The 23531-nt window shown below is 50.5% G+C and overlaps 8 protein-coding genes, besides 1 other annotated feature; 6 read left to right on the forward strand and 2 right to left on the reverse strand.

The window, feature by feature from the left end:
* Window positions 1-529: 529 nt before the first annotated feature.
* Window positions 530-2133, forward strand: FFUJ_04422 (probable argininosuccinate lyase; the record flags this gene model as incomplete). XM_023572294.1 has 3 exons in its annotated part: window positions 530-575; window positions 630-1510; window positions 1579-2133. The coding sequence occupies 3 exons, from the start codon at window positions 530-532 to the stop codon at window positions 2131-2133; spliced, it is 1482 nt and encodes a 493-aa protein (XP_023426444.1).
* Window positions 2134-4010: 1877 nt separating this feature from the next.
* Window positions 4011-4900, forward strand: FFUJ_04421 (probable electron transfer flavoprotein beta chain; the record flags this gene model as incomplete). XM_023572295.1 has 3 exons in its annotated part: window positions 4011-4061; window positions 4117-4759; window positions 4818-4900. 3 exons carry the CDS (start codon window positions 4011-4013, stop codon window positions 4898-4900), a joined length of 777 nt encoding a protein of 258 aa, XP_023426445.1.
* Window positions 4901-7228: 2328 nt separating this feature from the next.
* Window positions 7229-8654, forward strand: FFUJ_04420 (probable carbamoyl-phosphate synthase small chain, arginine-specific; the record flags this gene model as incomplete). XM_023572297.1 has 2 exons in its annotated part: window positions 7229-7417; window positions 7473-8654. 2 exons carry the CDS (start codon window positions 7229-7231, stop codon window positions 8652-8654), a joined length of 1371 nt encoding a protein of 456 aa, XP_023426446.1.
* Window positions 8655-9150: 496 nt separating this feature from the next.
* FFUJ_04419 (uncharacterized protein) lies at window positions 9151-11001 on the reverse strand (the record flags this gene model as incomplete). The annotated part of the gene is made up of 1 exon (XM_023572298.1): window positions 9151-11001. One exon carries the CDS (start codon window positions 10999-11001, stop codon window positions 9151-9153), a length of 1851 nt encoding a protein of 616 aa, XP_023426447.1.
* A 1393-nt stretch (window positions 11002-12394) lies between these two features.
* On the reverse strand, window positions 12395-13476 carry FFUJ_04418 (uncharacterized protein; the record flags this gene model as incomplete). XM_023572299.1 has 3 exons in its annotated part: window positions 12395-12629; window positions 12720-13224; window positions 13332-13476. 3 exons carry the CDS (start codon window positions 13474-13476, stop codon window positions 12395-12397), a joined length of 885 nt encoding a protein of 294 aa, XP_023426448.1.
* A 1017-nt stretch (window positions 13477-14493) lies between these two features.
* Window positions 14494-17708, forward strand: FFUJ_04417 (uncharacterized protein; the record flags this gene model as incomplete). XM_023572300.1 has 3 exons in its annotated part: window positions 14494-14507; window positions 14662-15199; window positions 15255-17708. The coding sequence occupies 3 exons, from the start codon at window positions 14494-14496 to the stop codon at window positions 17706-17708; spliced, it is 3006 nt and encodes a 1001-aa protein (XP_023427175.1).
* A 453-nt stretch (window positions 17709-18161) lies between these two features.
* Window positions 18162-18256, forward strand: a tRNA (tRNA-Ile).
* Window positions 18257-20678: 2422 nt separating this feature from the next.
* Window positions 20679-21673, forward strand: FFUJ_04416 (related to GTP-binding protein Rab5c; the record flags this gene model as incomplete). XM_023572301.1 has 2 exons in its annotated part: window positions 20679-20871; window positions 20934-21673. The coding sequence occupies 2 exons, from the start codon at window positions 20679-20681 to the stop codon at window positions 21671-21673; spliced, it is 933 nt and encodes a 310-aa protein (XP_023426449.1).
* Window positions 21674-22534: 861 nt separating this feature from the next.
* On the forward strand, window positions 22535-23471 carry FFUJ_04415 (probable nicotinate-nucleotide pyrophosphorylase (carboxylating); the record flags this gene model as incomplete). XM_023572302.1 has 2 exons in its annotated part: window positions 22535-23342; window positions 23395-23471. 2 exons carry the CDS (start codon window positions 22535-22537, stop codon window positions 23469-23471), a joined length of 885 nt encoding a protein of 294 aa, XP_023426450.1.
* Between the last annotated feature and the right edge of the window lie 60 nt (window positions 23472-23531).

Consider the following 23531-nt stretch of genomic DNA (forward strand, 5'->3'; position numbering starts at 1 on the left):
TAGTTGGAGCATTGGAGTATAGGCGTGCCTGTTAAATGAACCAGTCCCTTTACAAAATCTCGACTTCTCTCAGATCGCTTGAGCGCCCAAACACAATTCACCGGCAAACGCTTGCTGTCTTCAATGCCGAAGTGACTGAGTAGTCACCCACAACAACAATTTCTTGAGTCCCAATCCGTCTGTGAGCTATCGCTGAAATAAAAAAGCAGTACTGTGCCCGTTCTTGGGCTCTGTCCTGTGAACCCCCCTTTTGTCTACATATTCGTCAACATATACTAAAGGTGCACAGTCAGGATAATACTCGAATACAGCACAATACCAAGCGTCATGTACTACGCCCCAAAACACACAAGAACCTTAATATGAAGCCTCAGCTGATCACACATTTACTGCCCTGAACCTTGAGAGACAACTAAGCAAGTGGTCTCAATCCACAAGCATAAAGAGGCTGTTTCCCATACAATAACCAACTGCTTGGTGGTTTGCCTGGTGGACATCATTTGCCAGCGTCCCTCCACTACCACCAACTATGGTGCCCAACCCATCAACGCTCCTCTGGGGCGGTCGCTTCACAGGTCGGTACAGCTCTGTCCACTGTTGCAACGTATGCTGACCGCATCGCCATGCAGGGCACATGGACGACCTCATGGTTGCGTTCAACGAGTCGCTCCCCTTCGACAAGGCGTTGCACGAGGCCGATATCAGGGGCTCCATCACCTTTGCCAAGGCATTGCGGCAGCTCGACCTGCTCACTGGCGACGAACTGAGCGAGATCACCAGGGGCCTCGAGGCTGTCGAGAAGGAGTGGGCTGATGGGAAATTTGTCATCCATCCTGCTGTTGACGAGGACATCCACACGGCCAACGAGCGTCGTCTAGCTGAGCTCATTGGCCCAGCCATCGCTGGCAAACTTCATACAGGCCGCTCCCGCAATGAGCAGATTGCTACCGACATGCGCCTTTGGGTGCGAACGCAGCTAGATGACCTATCTGAACAACTGCGCACCGCCTTGGCTGTTTGCGCTGCCCGCGCCAAGGCAGAGATCGATATCATCATGCCCGGCTACACACACTTGCAACGTGCCCAGCCTGTTCGCTTTTCCCACTGGTTACTCTCACACGCTACCTACCTTATGGGTGACCTAGAACGACTTCACGGCGTTCGTGAGCGAACCAACTGTTGTCCCCTCGGTGTTGGCGCCCTGGCGGGAAACCCCTTTGGCATCGACCGCACCTTTCTCACCAAAGACCTAGGCTTCTCCTCCGTCCACCCCAATAGCCTGGCGGCAGTGGCGGATCGTGACTTCGTCGCCGAGATTTTGCAGTGGTCGAGTCTGCTGATGGTGCACCTTAGCCGCCTTAGCGAAGACCTGATTATCTATTCAACAGCCGAGTTTGGTTTTATTCGGGTTGCCGATGAGTATAGCACCGGCAGTAGTTTGATGCCGCAGAAGAAGAATCCTGATAGCCTCGACGCGATTCGAGGAAAGGCTGGGAGGGTTATGGGCCAGGTTCGTCTCTTTTCAGCCCCCGGTTAAAGACATGAAATGGGTGTGCCCTGAGCTGACCAACTGTTCAGGCGTCGGGATTTCTTTCCACCTTAAAGAGCCTTCCTACGGCATACAACAAGGACATCCAGGAGTCAGTGGAGCCACTTCTCGACTGCGTCAAGACGGTTTTGCACTGTCTGCGGATCGCCAGCGGTGTCCTAAGCACGCTGCAGATCAACTCGGAGAAGATGAAGGCAGCCCTAACAGCCGACATGCTCGCCACTGATGTCGCCGACTATCTGGTTGTGAAAGGCGTGCCCTTTCGGCAGACGCACCACATCGCCGGCGCCGTTGTGCGCAAAGCAGAGGAGAAGGGTGTCTCTATCGCCGAACTAGAGCTGCCAGACCTTAAACAGATCTCGCCTCAGTTCGAGGCCGACATTGTTGACGTCTTCGACTTCGAGAGGAGTGTTGAGAGGAGGACTGCCCAGGGGGGGACGAGCCGGAGTTCAGTACTAGGCCAATCTCCGCTATCGAGGCCTATCTTGTGGGTAATTAAACCAGACAGCCAACTAAAGATAACTCCTCTATGGATAATCAAGTTGCTTTGTCTTTCGTGTGTGGCTCAAGGTACAAATAGATAGTACGTCCCCGGCCACCCAGCAACGAGATATGTTAGAGTCAGAGGATCGTTGGGAAGATCAATGGGGCATGGTCACAGGACCAGCACCTACAGTATTTCAATCTAGTTGTTAATCCAGTGGTCCCTTGTAGTTGGCTCTAATTCAACCACTGACGCGTTCTGTGCATGCTGCCTGTTCTCTCGTTAACGGGGCGGCCCGAGCCTTGTTAGTAGCTTTAATACGAGAGATCCGCTCGCAAGAACAAAACATCAAAGCATGACCATAGGTAATCAATGTTTCCACAGTTTACTGTATCTACCTTAGCACCACTGAACGGCGTATCCAAGAGCCAATTTGCCCGTGGGCATCACCAAGAACCACACTTGACAATTCCTGGCTTCCGAATCTGATTTGCGGCATGCCTGAACTCCCGTGGTTCTATCCTGAGCAACAGTGACCAGGAATATGATCAAGGCTTGACCAAGGCATATCATTCGTAGGCCGCCGAAAATGTCCAAGTTGTTCGTGTCAGTGGCGGCAAAGCTGGGGTGTATTGGTTGTTCTTGATAAGCATAGTGCCGAGAAGTTTATAAAAATCCACCGAGGTTTATGAAAGAGGTTATAGAGCAACAGAGGGTAGAAACGATTACCTGTTGAACATGTTCACCAACAGACACGCCCGGGCTTGTTATCCCCTGACGAAAGATCGGCTTGTGTGCCCCAGCGTCCTCAACAACCAAAAAGACTTCGGATCCTAGTAGACAAGTGAAACTAAATCAGGTTGTTCGACCGACCGAGAGGATGGACATAATAACTGCGGTAGCAGCTCCTCTTCGCTCTCCTACTTGTTAAGGTATTTAGGACATTAAAACTCTGCGGCCTTCCAATCACCTGGCGGAACCATCTCGGGAAACAGCCCTTTTGATATCATCTTGAATAGAATAGTGTTAGAAGGGTAGTCGGGGAAGACGAGAAGGAAGCTAATAATCTCTGGTAGAGCGTGGCTAAGAAGTATTGCCCAGACCGAGCCTTGTGTGCCACGATGGAACTTCTCCTAAGACAGAGTCAAACTGGCCGCCAGAAGGGAATGCTGCTTTGGGCCTCATTTGTAGGGAAGTGATGTCTGTGAGATGATATCTTACCAAGAAGTGAGCTAGATTCTCTCAAGAGCCCACTAGGTATTCATAAACGCAGGGTCGCCTTCTCTTGTCTTGAGGTGCATGCATTATCTACTTAGGTAGGATATCTACTCCATGTTCGTCACTCAGCCCAGATCGCAATCACATAGCATCACGCCTACTGTGTGTATTACATCTGCAAAGCACGCCAGGCCAAGGGCCTGGCAGTTAAACCATTGTGCGCTGCCAGCACGAACCCCCATATGGACGTTCAGAGCCACTAGAATCCTTGCGTCAGTGCCGCATATGTGCCTGCATCACCAAAGGAACAAGTGATTTGGCTGCGTGGGGCCGTACTGGTGGTAGACCACCGTACCTTAGTTATATGGCCGGGCTCGGCATTTGTGTATAAGTTGCCGGTGGTTTAACACCGCCAATGGCCGATTTCGTCAACATCTCCCTCCCCTTGTATGCTTATAAGTTCGGTTTTGGTAGAATTTCGTCTAAATGTATAGGGGATAATGATAGAAGAGAAAGATATGATGCCATGAATACACACCACAAACTTTTAACAGAAATAATATCAATAACACGGGAATGAATCCCGACATCGCTCGTTCAACCGGCGGATCTGTCACGTGGGCCGTCGGCCGAGGTTGTAGCTGAGACCGGCCCTAGCCGGTACCGCGCCGAGCTTTGCCATGACGACTTGGCCGGTCCTCGTGAACGTCTCGCCGCTCTCGACAACTTCAATTTCGCATTGAACAACGCCCATACACCATGTCAGCACTACGGATTCTCGTACCCGTCAAGCGGGTTATCGACTATGCTGTAACGAAGCCGAATCGACAATTGAGAAGCAACGGAACACTGACAATCTTTACAGGTCAAGCCTCGAGTTAACAAGGCCCAAACGGCCGTCGAAACAGCTGGTGTCAAGCACTCAATGAACCCGTTCGATGAGCTGTCTGTCGAAGAGTCAGTGCGTATCCGAGAGAAGAAGCGTTCGCCCGGTGGTGTCGAGGACATCTGCGTCATCTCCGCCGGTCCTCCCAAGGCGCAAGACGTGCTGCGAACAGCCATGGCCATGGGCGCAGACCGAGGAATCCACGTCGAGCTCAAGGATGGAGATGAGCTAGAGCCTCTCACAGTAGCAAAGATCCTGCAGAAGGCCGTGGAACAGCAGAAGAGCAACCTAGTGATTCTGGGCAAGCAGAGCATCGATGACGATGCGGCACAGACCGGCCAAATGCTTGCAGGTCTCCTCGGATGGCCTCAAGCTACACAGGCGAGCAAGATCGAGTTCGGTGCTGGTGATAAGGTCACCGTGACAAAGGAGGTTGACGGTGGTGTTGAGACAGTGAGCGCCAAATTGCCCATGGTCATCACGACAGACCTACGACTCAACGAGCCCCGCTATGCCAGCTTGCCTAATATCATGAAGGCCAAGAAGAAGAAGTTGGAGAAGACAAAGCTTGAGGATTTTGGAGTGGATGGTGTGAAGCGCCTTAAGACACTCAAGGTCATTGGTAAGTTATCGTTCTCTCACATAAAATGTCCCACGGTGCTTTTACTAACATCCCCCAGAACCACCAGCTCGCCAGGGAGGTGGTAAGGTTGAGGATGTTGGTGGCTTGGTTAGCAAGCTAAAGGAGCTTGGTGCATTGTAAATAAGAAGTAAATAGTGAACATGATAAAGCCGAAGGCCATTAGAATGGACCACCCCTGGATGCAGTATTCTTACTACCATGAAGTGTGAAATGAGGATTACAAGAGGCGAGCCTACATCCTATTCTCCAATTTGCCCGAAGCTCCCATTAAGACGCTCGTGACCCAAACAAGAGCTGGAATAACTTTCTCCTTTCGATATATATATATATGTTCTAATTTAAATATTCGCTAATGTTTTTGACTTACACTATTTTATTGGGCCGCCCATTTAGGGAGCGGAGCGGAACGCGTGTGCTACTCGAGAGATATTATGAGAAATGGGTGGTATTGAAAAGGAAGGCATAGCAAATAATTCTATAGATTCAAATACAAGCTAATATACCTTGTTGTTTTAATGAATTTATAGGAATGATGTGAGAAGCCACTGATATTCTCCTTTTCCTTGAACTGGTTGTATTGAAGTAAGTGTGGATGTGAAATATCTTTTAATTACCTAGAGTAATGGAAAGGCAAGAAGGTGATAAAAAAAAAAATAAAAAACAAAAAAAAGATATCAAAGAAATCGCAACCTCACTCCTTGGTGTGAGGTTTCGATCTCGAAGGGTCCATGTTAAATCTAACGTATTGTCCGTTGTTCCAAGATGTTCCACTTGAAGGCGCTGGGATGCCATAGAATAGTTGGAACGCAACTTGCACTTATAAGACTGCTCCGTGCGGATGTCACGCATGGAGCCTGGGATGTGCCAGGGCTATAATTCGACAAACACGCACGTAAGCAGTTTTCTCTCAGGGATATGACTTTCTGTTAGTGCTTAAGTTGAGGCTCAAGAGACTCTATAAAGCATCCATCATATTGTTACACCAAGACCAAGACTTGCAAGGTTGTCACATAATTGGATTCCGACTGCCGAACGCCGCGTGCCTGGCAGGGTAGCAGGGCTGCCAAGGCCATCAAGAGCTCCACAGCCTCTTATCAGAGCGATCGACAATGCTACGCTAGAAATACTTCTAGCTTGGATTCCATGCTTTGACCGCCAACAGAGGAGAAGACTCAACAATGGCGAATCAAATGACGTCTCAACATTTCCAGAGTTTGTCTGGGGACGGTGGATCTTTGTATGGTTTCATTGACAAGATAAAGGGCATGGTCGTGCTGGAGCACTTGACTCAGGCGACATGTCTACGTTGGATGAATATGGCATTGAGTGCAAGAGTAATGAGTTGCAGCAATTTGAGACACGATATTTAATGGTCGCAATTTGCCTTCATACCACATATATCGCCAGAATAAGAAGAAAAGATAGGCTCAATGATCGGCTCAAGTTGTGCTGTGTTGTGATGTGTTGTGTTGTGACGTGTAATTGGTGTTGGTCAAGGACTCACACATCGACAAAGAGTCAAAAACGATATCGGAGGTTGAAAGATGCTGCCAAAGGGTTCAGTTCCTGGCAGCGGGGCGATAATAGCGCCAATAGGCGGAGCGCTCAGCCCGCCCAGCACTGTTTTCTTCGGCGGAAGAGCGGGCTTCTGGTTCCGCCAGGAGGAAATTTGCAGCCAGGAACCCACTCAGCTTGAAAAAACTTGCCAATGACCAAGGCCGTGTTGTCAGGTTTCCCTATCGGGGCGGCACCTGCGGAGCGGGATCGCACCTATCGTCCATCCCATCCTGTCTATGGTGGTTGGATCCTCACTAGAGGTATCCTACCTATCTTTTCTTCCCAGCTCCCACCCTCTTGACCCTTTTCTTCTTTTTCTTCTCCTCCAACAGAAAGAAATCCTCGCGACCAATCCACACAATCTTGACCTTCAGACCCTAACTCGACATTCCTGCAACACGATTGCATCTTCTCTTATAACTCTGAACTGAGCTCGTCTCTTTAATCCGCCCACATGCACGGGCGCCCATCCGTCTTCACCTCGCAGGTACGTTCACTCTTTTTTTTCTCTTGTTACATCGCGTGTGACATATGCTCGCTGTATCAACCCCGCCATCACTGAACATATTTTCATCTGTGGCTTTACAATGTTCGTCATATGAGCTGTAGATGGATGTTTGTCCACCCGATGGCTCCTCTCATCATCACCAGGACTTCCATTGGCTTCAACTGGCGCAATGCTAACTCAATTTATAGGATTATCTCTCTGGTTCGTAATCTCCAATGGCTTTGACTCACCACTCGAAACCTTTCCTTGATTAGCCAGAATCCAAAACTAACATATCTACCATTACAGACCACCTCTGGAAGTCCCAGTCTTGCTAAAGAACTTCCTTGATCAACCGATTATTCTTTTTCTAAATATAACTTAAACAACCGACATTAACCAAAATGTTCTCCCGACTGGCTTCCTTTGCCAAACCCGCGGCCAAGTCCGCGTCGGCTTCTGGCCGAACCATGCTTCAGGTCCGATACTTGTCTGAGAAAGCTGTTGCTGGTAGCAAGGGCAGGACTATGCCCTTCTCTGCTGCTCGAGCTACTGCTCCTGCTGCTTCTCTCCCCGCCACTCTCACGATTCGAGTATGTACTCCTGCAATAGCATCTCACATGTCGAACCAATCTAACATGCCCATAGGACGGTCCTGTTTTCCAAGGCAAGGCTTTCGGCGCCAATGCCAACATCTCCGGTGAGGCCGTCTTCACCACCTCTCTTGTTGGCTACCCCGAGTCCATGACCGATCCCTCCTACCGAGGCCAGATCCTCGTCTTCACTCAACCCCTGATTGGCAACTATGGCGTTCCCTCCGCCGTCCGAGACGAGTATAACCTTCTCAAGTACTTCGAGTCCCCCCACGTTCAGTGTGCTGGTATCGTTGTCTCCGATGTCGCTGTCAACTACAGCCATTGGACTGCCGTCGAGAGTCTTGGCGAGTGGTGCGCCCGAGAGGGAGTTCCCGCCATCTCCGGCGTTGATACCCGCGCTATTGTCACCCACCTCCGAGAGCAGGGCTCTTCCCTGGCTAGGATCTCCATTGGAGAAGAGTACGATGCCGACGAGGATGAGGGTTTCGTTGATCCCGGCCAGATCAACCTGGTCAAGCGTGTCACCACCAAGGCTCCCTTCGTTGTCGAGTCTCCCGGTGCTTCTCTCCACGTTGCTCTGATTGACTGCGGTGTCAAGGAGAACATCCTTCGTAGCCTGGTCAGCCGAGGTGCTTCCGTCACAGTCTTCCCCTATGACTACCCCATTCACAAGGTCTCGCAACACTTCGATGGTGTTTTCATCTCCAACGGTCCCGGTGACCCTACCCATTGCCAGGCTACTGTCCACAATCTCGCCCGCCTGATGGAGACTTCCAACATTCCTATTATGGGTATTTGCCTCGGCCATCAGCTTCTGGCTCTTGCTGTCGGTGCTCGCACCATCAAGCTCAAGTATGGTAACCGCGCTCACAACATTCCCGCTCTCGACTTGACCACTGGCTTGTGCCACATCACCAGCCAGAACCACGGATACGCCATCGATGCCAGCACCCTTCCCAGCGACTTCAAGGAGTACTTCGTCAACCTCAACGACGGATCCAACGAGGGTATGCTCCACAAGACCCGCCCCATCTTCTCGACCCAGTTCCACCCCGAGGCCAAGGGTGGCCCTATGGACAGCTCTTACCTCTTCGACAAGTACCTCCAGAACGTCCAGCTTGCCAAGAGTAACCAGGTGGTTTTCAAGGATAACCGACCTACCCCTCTGATGCTCGATATCATGAGCCGAGAGCGTGTCGGTGTTGAACCTACTCCTCTTGCCGCCACTGCTTGAACGAATAGTGTGAGATGATTTTGGCGTCTGGGATAGGTCGTTGGTAACGTCTGATAGTTTCTCGGGAGCAAGGATAATGGTTGCTATTTTAATGTTGTATTCAGAAACATTGATTGATCTTTAAAGGAAAGATTGTGATACCACTACTACACATGAAGCCGCCATGTCATATCTCTGTGTTGAAAAGTTCTGAAGTGAATGACACAAGCAAGTGGCTGCATCCAGCTTGTAGCTTCTCATTAAATGAAGGTAATGCGCATACACAATATACGAATTGTATCGAAGCAGTCTTCAGACTTAAAGCGGTGATTATAATTAAAGTTACTCGATTCACTTATGTCTAAAACATCTGTTGTTTATCTTCTTGCCTTTTTATTGTCTCAACGCCGCCCTCCATATGATACGGCTCCTGATACCATGTGCACAATGCAAACTTATTAATTTGAATTTCCTGTCTTTTCTTCGCACCGCATAGCAAGTCATGCGCACGTAGCCTTCAGTCCCTCATTCGAATGTCGCCGTCGTCAGACAAGGAGCCACGACGAGGTCGGTGGTCGTCCCGTGGTGGGGGGAGATACCGATCACTACGCGGTCGACCGCCGCCACCGCCGCCGCGTCCACGGCGTCTCCCACCACGGCGCTCACGTCCCATGGCTCGCTCGCGGTGTGGAGGTCGGATGCCTTCAAAGACCTCCTTGCCACGGTCAACGAATGAAGTGCCATTCTCAAATGAGTAGCGATTAATCTCGCGGCCGACATCGCGGTTGCGATCGTTTGTGTAATAAGAGCGCATGTTGTCGATGCGGCGGCGCGCAAGGTCTTCTGATACAGGCTGGTAGTCGATAACTGGGCGAGTGTTGGTGCGCTTGAATGCACCGCCTGGGTTGATAGGTGGAGGTCTTGGCCCAGGTCCAGTGCCGGGGCGAACAGGGCGTGGTCCAGTAGGAATGGCAGGGTCTCGGAGTGCTCTGGGTCCAAGAGGGATAGAATTAGTCGCCATCGTCGAGCCTGGGTGTGGTCTTGCGCTCAGTTGAGGCATCGTGCGAGATGTTGATGCTGATGCTTCCTCGAGATGTGCTTCAACATCACCATTAGGGCCATCCTCATAAACGATTTCCCATCGAGCACCGGAGCGGCCGCGGGGGCCGCCGCTGGCTTGTTCTGTATCAATCCAGTCCCGGACTTTCTCGGGAGGGACAAAGTCAACCCAGAGCGCTTTGCGATTGCTCTCATTAGGCCAGACACTGCCATGGAGTGCAGTGCGAACGCGGGAAGCAGCAGCGGTGTTCTTGAAGATAACAAAACCATGAGTACGGATCTGGTCCAGAAAGAATTCAGCCACAATCCCGTCGTCATCGTCCGCTGCGTCTTGAGACCGTCTCGCAAGCGTGACGAGATGGGCCTTGACATCTTGAGGTCGGAGAGGGCGCATGAAGTTCTTGATATAAAGTGCAGAAGTGGCCGGATGCACCGCCGGCGCGACGTCCCGCTCGTAGTCCATATCCTGCGTTTTATCTCCGTCTTCACCGGATTCTTCTTGTCTGGGTACTTCGGTCTCTAGGGCAGCTTCCTGCGAAGGTTCTTGTTGAGGCTCCTCTGCTTGGGGCTCACTATCCAAGTTCATAGGAGTAGGTTTGTTTTGAGGTTCAGGTAGCAGATCTTCCTGTCGCGCACCTAGACTATCGCCGTTTGCTGAACTCTCTTCCGTGCGGGCGCGTTTGCGAGCAATCGATTCTTCAGTTGGTGGGGGTGTGAGAGAGCGGCGTTTGCGCTTTTGCTGTTCAGCAGCGGGGGTTGGTTCGAGTGAGTGGGAGGGTGTAGATTCGACAGTGGTTGTCACTGTTCCCGCTCTTGATTTCTCGTCCACCGTTGGTTCCCTTGATTGAGCATCCATTTCATTACCAGGAATTGGCACGTCAGCGACCAGATCGCCATCGCGCGCCGCTTCCTCTATTGCTCCATTCTTGACATCTTCCTCCTTTTCGGTTTCAGGGACCCCTTTATTTGTCTCCCCATCAGCATTGGGCGCGGTGTCATCATCCAACTGTTTCTCTTCTAGCTCCATTATTTCCGCCGTTGGCTTCTCTTCTTCCGGTTCATGCTGCTCGGTCGCTTCCTGGGGTTCGTTGTCTGCAAGGACTGGTTGTTGAGCTGGTGGCTCATCATTTCCCGACTTGCTGTCTGTAGGCGCATCTTCAAGCTGTTCTTGGGCCTCAGTATTCTCAGTTTCTTGATCAGCTTCATCTAATCGCGCGACAAGCTCTGTTTTGAGACCGTGCTGTGGTAGACCGCGACTTTTGAGCTCGGCCTTGAGGTCGACGACTTTGAGCTTGGCCCAGTCAGTCATGATGAAAGCAATTGACGGCGCGCGAATGTCTGACGTGTTTAAACTCGATTCTCATGTGCTCTCCTTCTGCGTTAAAATGATTGATAATCCCGGAGAAGATCTGAGTCTGAAGGGCGAGAGTAGGTAACGAATTGAAGCACAAGACAGCTTTGATCATCTTCAGTCCCGTCGCGAATCTCAGTGTAAAGGGTTGTTCATCCAATCAAGTGCCACACTGAAGATATCTTATGTCAGCCACTTTGCTCCACTTTGTGGCGTCGTTGAGCCACACAACTCGGACAGACACAAGATCTTGGTCTAGACACCGTTGTCTAAATTCTTGTTCAACGTGAACGCTGCAAAGTGTAAATACGAAAGCCAAGACGGTGTGCATCAAGAATTGGCGGGGGGTTTTTTTTTTTTTGGCGAGACTTCATGCTTACACTGATCAAGCCAACATGCCCGGTCATTCAAAGGCTAAGTATCAGTAAAGTTATCCTAATGGTCACATGCAGTCTCATGATATGCAGCCGCAAGTGGGCCATGCGTTGCACAGTAGAATACCTACCTAAGTTAGGTATTGTACCCCTCAAACTGATGCATTGTGGTTAATGGCGGTTCAAGGCTAACTTTCGGTCATGGTAGTGTAATTGAGTTGATGAGCTCCTGCTTAGGGGCCATGATCAAGACTTGATTGAGTCTGTTCAGTTCATCATGACTTCGACTGCTCTCATGTGTTCTTGTTCTCGATATCATGAGCTGATGTCCAATTTCCTTCACCGAAAACAATGTTACCCATGTCACCTTGATCGTGCTTCTCTTGTCTGATCCCTACATCCCTAGCCCGTTCCAAATGCAAACGCAGCTGTACGAGATGGACTGACGACCGCTTCGTTGCTCGTTTCACTCATACTCATAGTATGAGGTGATGTCCCTTGCCTAGACCACTCTAACCCCTGTTTCCCCCCTGGTTCGTGGACATAACCATCATCACACGACCTCCAGCTTATCCCGCATCGCGACCTGGAGCTCCCCGAGCTTGTGTGGGTCCTGCTCTAACACGTCATTGCCCTTTGGCGTTTGCTCCTTGTGTTTTGGTGGCTTTTTAGTGTCACATTTTGACCTCCACCTCCGCAGTTCAACGCCGACACAGCCATGAACCCAATGAGCCCAGGATCATCTGGTTATCATCAGTGATCAATTCAGTTTCACTGACTTTCCTAAACATTTTTGAAAGGCGACCAAAATAATTGAATTAAATAGAGAGCTCCTAGTCTTTTTGGTATTTTCTTAGGGTTCCTCCCGCTCATCAGTCAAATACATTAAATACATAAATATTGGTCTCAATCAGGGCCATGCCTGAGCCCCTCATAAACTCTTAATTCGTACAAGCCGGCAATCAATGCCAGGGATCTTAGACGTCGAGACCGTCGACGACAACGCCCTTGTTCCAGGTCCACTGAAGTCTCCTGGCCACCTCCAACGCAGTAAAGTCATCAATCATAGCGCTGACAAGATACAGGGCTGCATCAATGCCAGAGCTGACACCTCCGGATGTGACCACCCGGAGCCCACCAAGTCGCATAGCTGCGCGGCGTACAATGGATTCACGGCGGGTGTTGGAATCCTTGAACGACATGCTTCCCTTTCTGTGTGTCACCATAAGTCAGTTTAAGTGTCCCAAAGCCAATGAATGACAGAGTGGGGTATAGATGGACCACTCTTCATGTGTTACGTACCGGGCTGCCGAAGGGCGACGTCCCTGACCAGCATCAGACTTGCGGCGGATGTATGGGCTCTCGTCTTCGCCAAGATCGAATCGAAGGTTGTTGACGACGTAGCGAGCGTCCTCAACCACATCGGTGCGTTCTTGAAGGTTCACAGTCGCAGCATCGCTGCAGATGTTCTCAAAGGTGGTGAGAAAGTCGGGGTGGGTAGTGGCAGACAGGCCAGAGAGGATACCCTGCTTGCCAAGGAAGAGGGCACCTGTGCAGATAGAGAGAATGGTACGCTCGCGGGCAGGGTCACGCTTCTGAAGCTCCGAGAAGTCGGTGATGAGAGAGAGGGGTTGGAGCTCTTTAGCGACGATCTCCTTGGAGTTGCCGCCGACGACGACGAGGATGTCAAAGTCCTCAAGGCGCTCGTGAGCCTCCTTGTAGGAAATCTGGGAGCCAACGACAACGCCCTGGTCGGAGATGACCTTGGGCTCAGGACCGACGATGGTGACCTCGAAGGCCTTGTTGTCTACATGAAGGGGAAACGTGATCAGCGGGAGGGGTAAAGCAAATGAATGCACCGTACACCAAAACGAGGGGTATGGACTAATACACAGTGAGATAGAGGATACTTACTGTCGGGGTCCTTGAAATCGTGTGAAGCAGTAGTAAAGACCTCGAGCGCGCCGGCAAAGTCCAGAAGATCGAACTTTTCGTGAATGGCGAAGAGAACGTCAACGGGCTCCTGGTCAGCGATGGCCGAGGTCTTCTGCGCACTCATCTTTGCGGTATTGTTGGGGGTTTGGAAGAGGGTAATAGTTGAGGAAGAATTGTGACGTGTGTTGAAGTCAAGTTGTAGAAGTAGACGAGCACTACAAGGAGATGCTAGCTACCAAAAAGAAAGAGGTTACTGTTGTTGTTGCTGCTGAGTTGGTTTATAAGTGATCTGGATAATGATGAGAAAGGAAGGAAAGGAGAAGAAGATGAGGAAGAGCAGGAGGGCCGTTTTAAGTACAGCAAGGAATGTTATGTGGTTGCTTTGCCCTGAGTCTTTCCCCTCATCAATTGACGACTCAGGAACTGCAACCACCTCACCTCACCTCACTTCACTCAATCAAGTCCCGTCCCTTCCCTTCCCTTTCTGGCCCAAAGTTGAGTGGCTCGATTTCTAGGTCAGAAGGACTCCGAGTCTGGTGTGATCATTACCCACAAAGTCATGGTACGGTCTCGTCTGCAGCTAGTATCAGGAAACTGCGGGGTTACTAGCGCGGCGGGGCTTTCCCTGAGGTTCAGGGTACCGCCGTTCGGCTGTCTCCATCGAGGGTCGGACAAGTAGAGGGGACCATGTCGGGATATCAAGCTGTGACCGATCAGCTTTCTGCCGGCCCCGCTCCCTGCCGCAACCCCCCCAAACTCATTTTCGCTTAGACCATCACTAAAGCGTTAGCCTCTGGACGACCCCCTGTGGCTCGAGTTACAACCGCTGTTTTCAGTGAAGTCGCTGGTCGCCGGATACTCTTCCAGCGTACGGGGGCTCCACTCGTAAGCGCCACAACTCGCACCATCTTAAGAATGGTGCAGCGAAAGGCAAAGTACCGCCACGGCCAGCCGCGCCGCGCCGTTACCTATTTCCAAAAATCAGCTGCCTGTCCCAGATACTGTCACCGAATAGCTTCACCCGAATTACATTTCCAACAGCTCCAGGTCCCTGGCTCGATATCCACACTTCTAAGGGCCTCACCATCTAGGTCTGCTCACCTTGAGTCTCACGAGCTCGGATGAGGCCGTCGAGCCCGGCATGGCTTCATCGGCGTACGTCATCTCGTCCCCTGCAGAAAACTCCATCTCCAAAACGTCGCCGGCTTGAGCTCCCCTCACACAACGGCTCATCCCTCATGATTGTGACATTCAGCTCCATACGTCAAATGTCTTACGCTGTCCGCTGACAATTATCTCCACTGTTTAGGTCGCTAAAGGACCTCTCCAAGGTGATCGTCGCCTTCCTCGCTGAGCCAACGGCTTCGCTGCCCGACGACTTGGAAAAGATCATTGATGCCTACCTCCGCCGACACCAGAAATATGATGACACTACAGCAGATCGCTTGCAGGAAGAACTCCTGTCTATTTTTGACAAGCACGTCAAAGACAAACCTTCGGCCTTCGCACCCTTTCTGAACATCCTTCGTCAATTGCTTTCGATACTTCGAACTCCTGAGCGGATATTTGCTTGGTGGGACTCGTGCTCTGCGCTTCTAGCCAAGTCATCTCCCGAGAAAGGGGTTGTGGAAGCGTCACTGGCGAATATCATGGAGATCATATCAATTGCGGAAGAAGATCATGACGGTTCTGATTCTGACCTTTCCTCCAACCCACTCATTGACCGCCTGTTCACAGGATGGATGGAGAAGCTTTACCCGTCTGTCACCGAAGCGCTCTCAAGCCTTGAGGCTAACGAGAGAATCACGCGGGAGGCTCTTGTGCAGTTCGGGAAGAAGCATCCCAAGGTTAGTCATACATGCCCAACTTGTATTCACCACGCAGTTTTCTGACCTGAACAAGGAACTTTTCACTGCGCTTGATCGTTATTTTGTGAAGAAACAGTACCGCAAGGCTGTCCTGCGCTTCTTGGGCGACTATCTTCAAAGTCAACCTCCTCACGTTCACCAGATTCTACAAACACCACTATTTGCTGATTTTTTAAAATGCCTACAACATGATAGTTCAACGACCATAGTGTCAGCCGCGCTGACAGTTGTCATCATGTTACTTCCACAGATGCCAAGCTCACTAGTTCCGCATCTACCTACGCTGTTCAATATCTACGCAAGGCTATTATTCTGGTCAAGAGAACGGGCTGGCGTAGTTGAGCCTCAGCCAGAGGATGCAGATTCATCCAATTGGGAAGAATGCAGTTATGAGGCAGAGGTCGATGATCACCCTGTCTATCACCTCCTTAACTACTATACCATTCTTTATGGTCTTTATCCCATCAACTTCATGGACTATATTCGCAAGCCTCAGAGATATCTACGTCACGCCAATGTTGCAAATGCCAACGATATGGAAGTTCAGCCTACTGAAATTCGAGACCAATCAGAAAGATTCCGGCAATGCCATTTACTTCACCCAAACTTCTTCACCCTTACGATTGATTCGGAAAAGACGGATTTTGGCCGCTGGATCAAGAGCGAGGCCTCAGAGGTTGTTGCTAAGTGCATGGCTTTGTGTCTCGCAAACGATTCCAACCAGTCTTTTGGGCAGCCATCGTCTCTATCTGAAGCGCCTCCATCGAGCGAAGGATTTGTCAAAGAAAATCACCCTTCTCTTCCAATGACGACGACTGAATCCCACAGCGGTTATCGTTTGCCTACATCCGCAAGTACGGACTCGTTGGCGAGTAGTCGTCGGCCGTCAGCTCTAATCCGGCGGGGTTCCCAATCAAGCATCCCATCAACTCGGGATTCTATTGATGCCAGGATAAGAGAACCAAACGCCGACAGTCCGACCCTTGGTCCTCATCTCATCTCATCTTCCTCTCATACACAACTACAGGACATGATCCAATCTAACAAGGTCATCAAGTCCGGTTTGCATCAGTCTTTGGCCAATGATAGTGTACCATCACTATCACTCAGCAATCAAGATTCCGTGGCTGACCGGCCTGGCCCATCGCTACTCGGCGCTCCGCCAACTATCAGCACGCCCCTTTCCTTGACTGAAACGAATACACAAGTGGCTCATCTACAGCGCCAGATCCTACTTTTGCAGAATGACCTAAATTTTGAGAGATATTTGAAACAACAACATATGGCCCATATTGGTGACTTGCGCAGACGGCACATGGAGGAAGCTGTGACAGAGGCAGAAACACAGAATCTACTCATCACAAACCGTAACTTGAAGCATCGCTTTGAGGAAGCGAAGAAAGCGGAGATGCAAGTTCGGCGGGATTCGGAGAAGAGTCGTGCCCTTGCAAAGAAGTGGGAAGCTGACCTATCCACCAAGCTTAAGAAGCTGCGTGACGAATCAAAGCGACTCAAGGCTGACTATGAAGCGCTCCAGAAGGAGCTAGACAACTCCACGGCGGAGCGTGACAAGTTGAGGGTACTACTGTGCGAGGCCGAAGTCAAGGAGGTCAATTGGAAGCAGAATATGCAGTCCATCGAAATTCACAGCGCTGAAACTGATCGCCTGAAAAGTGAAGTCGATAGGTTGACCAAGGTTGAACGTGATTTCCAGGCCAAGGAGCTCGAGCAACAAAGGGCAATCGCTGCCGCTGCAGGTGCAGAGAGCAGAGTTGAGGCTCTGAACCTTCAGCTCGCCAGTCGAGAGAATGAAATCGAGCGTACTAGGAAGTTGTTCCAGAACCAAGTTGCAACCCTACAAGCGAAGCTATCCGAGGCGCAGGAGGAAAGAACCCTACCTTCTCGAGATAGCAAGGCAGCAATTCAGGCAATGCTCGCAGCGAGTCGAGAGAAGCAAGCTGAATTACAGAAGCAGTGCGACCTGCTGATGCGCAAATACACCGCCCTGCAATCATCGTTCCTGGATATGAAGACGGAAACGAAGCCAAGACATCTCAGGATCGAGACCTCACCAGATGGAGAGCATGATTCGCCATCCATATCAACGAGCCCCGTCATGATGAAAACGCGGCCACAGCGTGTGCTCTCAAGCCCTGACATGGCAGAGGGCACTGCATACAATGTCACGCCACCGCTCGGGCACAAACCTGAAGCTGCCTTATCACCGAAGTCAGGGGGTTGGGCACATCCACCAGGGTCACCATTGGGAACAGATGCATCATCTCTATCCATGAGCCCGGATCACCAGCGATTCGGACGAAGTGATGGGGGACGATTACTTGCTAGGAGCCACTCGGACTTATTTACCAGCGCAACACACAATCGACTACGTAAAGATTCGAAAGACAAGGGTAAAGAGGAGGCAGGTGCGAAAAAAGACAAGAAACCATCGGCGTTAAGGGGAATCCGGGGCTTCATGTATGAATGAGACCATGATCGTGACAAGGTGAGCAACGGCGATAGTTGATATATTTGCGTACATATAGCAGTCATTCTGAAATAAATCATTGGGCTCGTCGCCATCCACCTCATTTGACCAGCAGCACTGAATACTAAATAATGAACCACTATATTCTGAGCAAGACACGAGTACGAAAAAATACCAGCGATATAAATTAGCTACGAGAGTGCATGTTAGAATTGGTTTCTAGTCACAATGATGCATACACATGGTAGCGCATGTGGATTGTCAGCCTAGAAATCAGTAACACGCTAGTAGCTTCTCTCAGCAGCATTCACCATACTTAGCAACTTATGATCCAACCCAGGGCCGTCGATGTATGAGATTGTCATTATATCGCTGCATAAGTATCAAGCTCAGATGGGTGTTGGTTAGACATCCATGAGCTCTGTTACCATCATGATCTTTAACAATTGGACGGCTTCCGTAGCTCAGTTGGTTAGAGCGTCGTACTAATACTTCATTCCGAGTATCCGGTAATGCGAAGGTCTCAGGTTCAAGCCCTGGCGGGAGCAATCCCAGTGCCTTCCAGTTGTTACTTTTTGCATTTTCTTGCATTGCGAACTATGTTCGTGTTTAGCAGACGTGCTGAGAAGCTGATCCGTGGTATCCTTGCCATGATATGAAGCTGGAGGAGGAGGAGCTCAATGCCTTATGTAAACAGGTCTGAATGGCTGAGGGCGTGATGAGGGGTGGAAAGAATAAATAATGAAAAAGAATAGGTTGTAACGGTCTTTTTCTCATTTCCTCCTTTTTCCCTTGCCTGACGCATGGACTTCATTTCCGAAGAAAACATAACGAACGGACTGGCTGCTTGTTATGGTGATGTGAGTCAGCCGCTCTTGGATAGGTAGTCTCTTATAAATGGGATCGCGATCTGTGGGCAGCTGAGCGGTCAATTCTTATTGTGTCTCTCTCTGACTGTGTTTTGATATACGTCATTTTGTTCTGGACGTGACCATGTCTTGAGACATGTTTCTCATCTGACGATTCAGATTGAGAAGCTAGAGGTCTGATGAAGATTACTAGAACAGAAGTTAGTGTAGCCCTTTGTTCTTTTGTGAGAAATGTCCTTTGAAAGTGATCAAACTCGACTCGGGCTGTTTGTGGTCCAGTTCTGATGCTGGCACACCATATCTTTTTTTTGATGGGGTGGAGATTTACAGGGGATGCCGGCTTGTGTATTTGTGGGGGAGAGATTTGGTGAGGGTAGTAGTAGATCTGTTAAGCAAAATAAAGAGAATCGGGGTTTTCATAATAAAGGAAGCGTATTTCCCGGTCTAGTAAGAAGGGGAATCAGTGGCCAGGTATGGAGTCCTCCTACAAGAGTCCCACGGAAAACAATTCTAGCTGAGCTGTGTCATTTCGCAATTTGACCGGGGACACGGTCATGGTCAAGGCCATGGCCATGGTATATATGCATCTGGCTGCAATGCCGATCTGGCTCGCTCCAGCCGCATGTGGATAATAACCGATAGACTCGCTTCTCACCCAATCTGAGCAATTTTCTGGTTGACTACTGTATGAGGTAATCGGACCCCCGCGTATTAGTGCCTATCGAGAAGCTGGTTGGTTGGTTGGTTGTCATTGAACCACTCCCATTGTCATGTCTGAGGGAACAGGTGCGGGATAACTGCAGCGAGAGGCTGTGCTTGAGAGAGTTCGAGATTGGAGAGGAGAGCGGTGAGGACAATTGAGCCCAGAAATGCGCACATCAGAACTGGAACTTTTGCAGATACGTCGTTTTGGTGTTTCTTCTGGTGTTTCTTCTGGTGGTACCTGAAGTCTGGTGATGATAAGACAAAACGTTCGAGTCACTCGCTACACGGCGACTGTGTGCGCTGATGGATGATGGCTACCAAGGTACTACCTAAGGAACTCACCTCAGTCATGGCTAAGGTGCATTTATCGCTGGAATTGAGAATATGGATCCTCAACTGACAATCTGACAGGGACAAAGCCGTTGACTCGTGGATGGAAATGACGTAGAGACTGAGGGCCACGTGAAGCACTCTGGGCCGTTAGCGCATGTCGTCAGCGGACCTGAGGCTCCTGAAAGGCCGTGCGTTCTGGTTTCAGCGGGGTTGGCTAGCGGATTTTCAGTGGACTGTGCCTTGTAGAGGCGCCTGAACCGACAAGGGGAAGAATGGCTGAGCCAGTGAATGGCCTCCGGTGTTGATATCACGGATCTAAGGACAATGTCTACAGATCTCCTAAAGATCTTTAACGAGAAAACTTTGAAATGGGGCTTAGTTACTCCTCTACATTATGCCCTCTCACGTTGAGCAGCTATAGGTAAATCGTGTGGAGTGCGATTACAAGATCTCCATCGACGCTTGCTTCCTAATATACTTGGCTCATTAGATAACCTACCTTGGAATTACTATTGTCGTTGTTTATTGACTTCGTTACCACTGTCAACCATTCATCGCCGGATGCCGCCGCTCAACGTCGGGTTTACTTATTCTGTGTCTCTTCCTTCAGCCCTCAGCTCTAGGCTCATGATCGATCATTCTACGCCAACTCTACCTCTCAAAAATTGTCTTCCATCTGCATTATCGATAATCGATGCCCTAACTTCTGCGCCCGAGATTCCTCCATTATCTACACGCCCCTGGGCATGAAATTCAATAAGCATCCCTCACAATAAGAAAGAGTTAAGCTCCCTTACCTTACCTTACTATACCGACACCACCACCAAGAACCTCCGACCCTCTTTTCTTTTGCGCCTATCTTTTTTTACCATTTCCTCTCTTTGAACCACTTCAGCTTCTTTTCTTCTTTCATTTCTCTCTCTTTTTTGCTTCTTCCCTTCTTTTTCGTGCGCCTCGGGTTTCTTTCTCCCCCCCTTTCATTCCCTTCGTCCTCTTCTAAGAGGGAGGTCCCCCAAGTCCTCATCCCCCCTCTTGGCAAACGACGCGACCATCACCAATAATCATGTCGTCGCTCGAAGCCAAGATCGTCGTCCTCGGCGCCCAGGGCGTTGGGAAGACGTCTCTGGTTATGAGATACTGCAAGGGCGCATTCAACCCGGCTCAGATCACTTCTACCGTCGGTGCCAGCTTTCTCACAAAGCGCGTCGTTGACTCTGACTCCGATACCGTGGTGCGCCTTCAGATATGGGATACAGGTTGGTTTTGATAAGGAGCCAAACAAGTTTATATTCGCTCATGTACTAACGCCAACTCGCAGCTGGCCAAGAACGCTTTCGTTCCATCTCACGCCTGTACTACCGTGGTGCAAACGCCTGCATTCTCTGCTACAGCATCACAGACGCACAGTCATTCGCCGACATGGGTGTATGGCTCATGGAACTTCGACGAAACCTCCCTCACGATGTCGTTCTTCACGTAGTCGGTACAAAAGCCGATATTGTCGCCCGCGATCCCTCAGCCCGCCAGGTCCCATTCGAACGTTGTATCGCATACGTCGCTGAGAACCTTGCCCCAGGCATGGGCAGCACGCCGCCTCCAACCGCAACCCCTTACCACGTACCGACGCCCATGTCAGGTGGCCAGGCCATGTCCCCTCCATCTATGGAGCCTCGGAGCCCCAGCTCGAAGCGAAGCTCTGGTTTCTGGGCACAGGAAGTTGGCTGGGATGCTTGTCATGAAATCAGCGCCGAAACAGGAGAGGGTGTCGAGGAAGTCTTTCGTGTTGTCACACGCAAGCTTGTTGAGCAGAACCGCAAGATGCAGCAGGCCCTTCTAATGGCCACAGCCATCCCTGGTACGCCAGGTTACGAAGCCGGCATGGACGGAGGCTATTTTGCAGGTGCAGACGCACGAGGGAGTTTCCGAGTAGGCCGCGATCGTCGAAGTTGGCTCTTCTCGCCAGGTTTCTCGCCCGCCGTTACGGTCGAGCAGGCGGGAACCCAGGAGCAGACACAAGCAGACGGCTGGGATCGAAAAGAGCGCAAGAAGTGCTGTTGATTTTCTTGATTGCCGATACGAAACTAGACGAACGAAGACGATATGATGTGATGGAAAGAGATGTAGACGTTGTATGGACATAGGAAATGAGGTCATGTCTACAACGAATTCCCCACGGCAACGACGGAGGAGGAGCTTTAGGATGGTTTCGACGACTGAGCGCATATGTTTGATACCCGGTCTTTTTCGTGTTTCTTGATTTTTTCTCTGTTTTATAGGTCATGTTTTGTGGTGCGGGTTGGTTCACAGTCGGGGTGTTTTTCGTCTTTGGTACTGGCAGCCTGGTCCCGGCTCATTTACTATTTCTGTACGCAAATGCATAATTTCTTTCCTTGTTTATCTTTTCTCTTCGTCTCTTCTTCTCTTCTCTTCCCTTGTATTCATTCAGTTCATGCATGGTGCATCAGGCGGGTCTTCTTTTTTGGACGAGAGGGTCATGAGAGGTAGACTTTTCCATTTCTGACTTAGAACATACTATGCATAACTATTTTGCTTAAACTTGTTGACATCGCCGTATCTCCTGTTTATGGCCAAGACACCTTAACTCTCTACTATGTTCACGGACTGATATGATTTCCACGTGCTGCTGGCCTGTAGTGAGTGAGAGTGGCTCAGCCGGCAGCATCCGGGATACCCCACCCCCACCTGTTCCGGTCGGAGGTCGGATGTGTCCCCCGCGTCCTCCCGTTATCCGCCATCCCGCACCCGGGACTAAGGAGTTCTGAAAACTGCCACCAACACCAGTCGACTTTCTCTACCTATCTACCTTCTTGACACCCTCCTAAGCCGTTGATCCTCCACTCTTTCCCCCTCCTCTCTGTCCTCCCCATTTCACTCCTTGCTGGCCTCAGCCTCGGAACAATGGCCCACCCTCAAGGAAACCTCGCAAACCTTCTCCCTCCTTCGTGGAAAACCTCGGTAACCGCTTGGCTAGCTGAGGATACGCCTTCATTCGACTACGCCGGCTTCGTTGTCGGTGACGGTCCCCGCGTCGCCACCCTCTGGGGCAAATCCAGCGGCATCATCGCCGGCCGACCCTTCTTCGACGAGGTCTTTACGCAGTGCGGCTGCACCGTCGAGTGGCATGCTGAGGAGGGAACAGCTGTTGACCTGAGCAATGGCAAGCATCGAGTCGCAACGGTCAAGGGTCCTGTTCGTGGAATTCTCCTTGGTGAGCGCGTTGCTCTCAACACACTCGCACGATGCTCTGGCGTCGCTACCAAGAGCCAGAGACTTGTGTCGATTGCGCGTGAGGCGGGGTATACAGGTGTGATTGCAGGAACACGAAAGACAACGCCGGGATTCCGCCTCGTTGAGAAGTACGGCATGCTAGTCGGTGGCGCGGATGCCCACAGAATGGATCTCAGCGCCATGATCATGCTCAAGGATAACCATGTCTGGAGTCGAGGCAGTATCACCGATGCTGTCAAGGCTGCCAAGTCGGTTGGTGGCTTCAGTATGAAGGTTGAGGTTGAGGTTCAGAGCGAGGCCGAGGCTGACGAAGCAATTGAGGCTGGCGCCGATGTAGTCATGTTGGATAACTTCACTGGTGATGGTGTCAAGGTTGCTTCAAGAAGTCTCAAGGAGCGATGGCAAGGGAAGAGGCACTTCCTACTCGAGACATCCGGTGGGCTTCAGGAAGATAACTTTGAGGCTTACTTATGTAATGGTGAGTACTCGGAAGGCTTTTTGATGAGCATGTTGGTGCTAACGCACTCCAGATGTCGATATTTTGTCAACGAGTTCTATTCATCAGGGTGTGCCGCACATCGATTTCTCACTCAAGATCGAGCACTAGGTCAAGATAATAAAAGTACATTGATATCCACAAACACGAAGGATTCGTTCTGTTGGTAAC

Source organism: Fusarium fujikuroi, chromosome FFUJ_chr02, assembly GCF_900079805.1.
Source record: "Fusarium fujikuroi IMI 58289 draft genome, chromosome FFUJ_chr02".
Lineage (NCBI taxonomy): Eukaryota > Fungi > Ascomycota > Sordariomycetes > Hypocreales > Nectriaceae > Fusarium > Fusarium fujikuroi.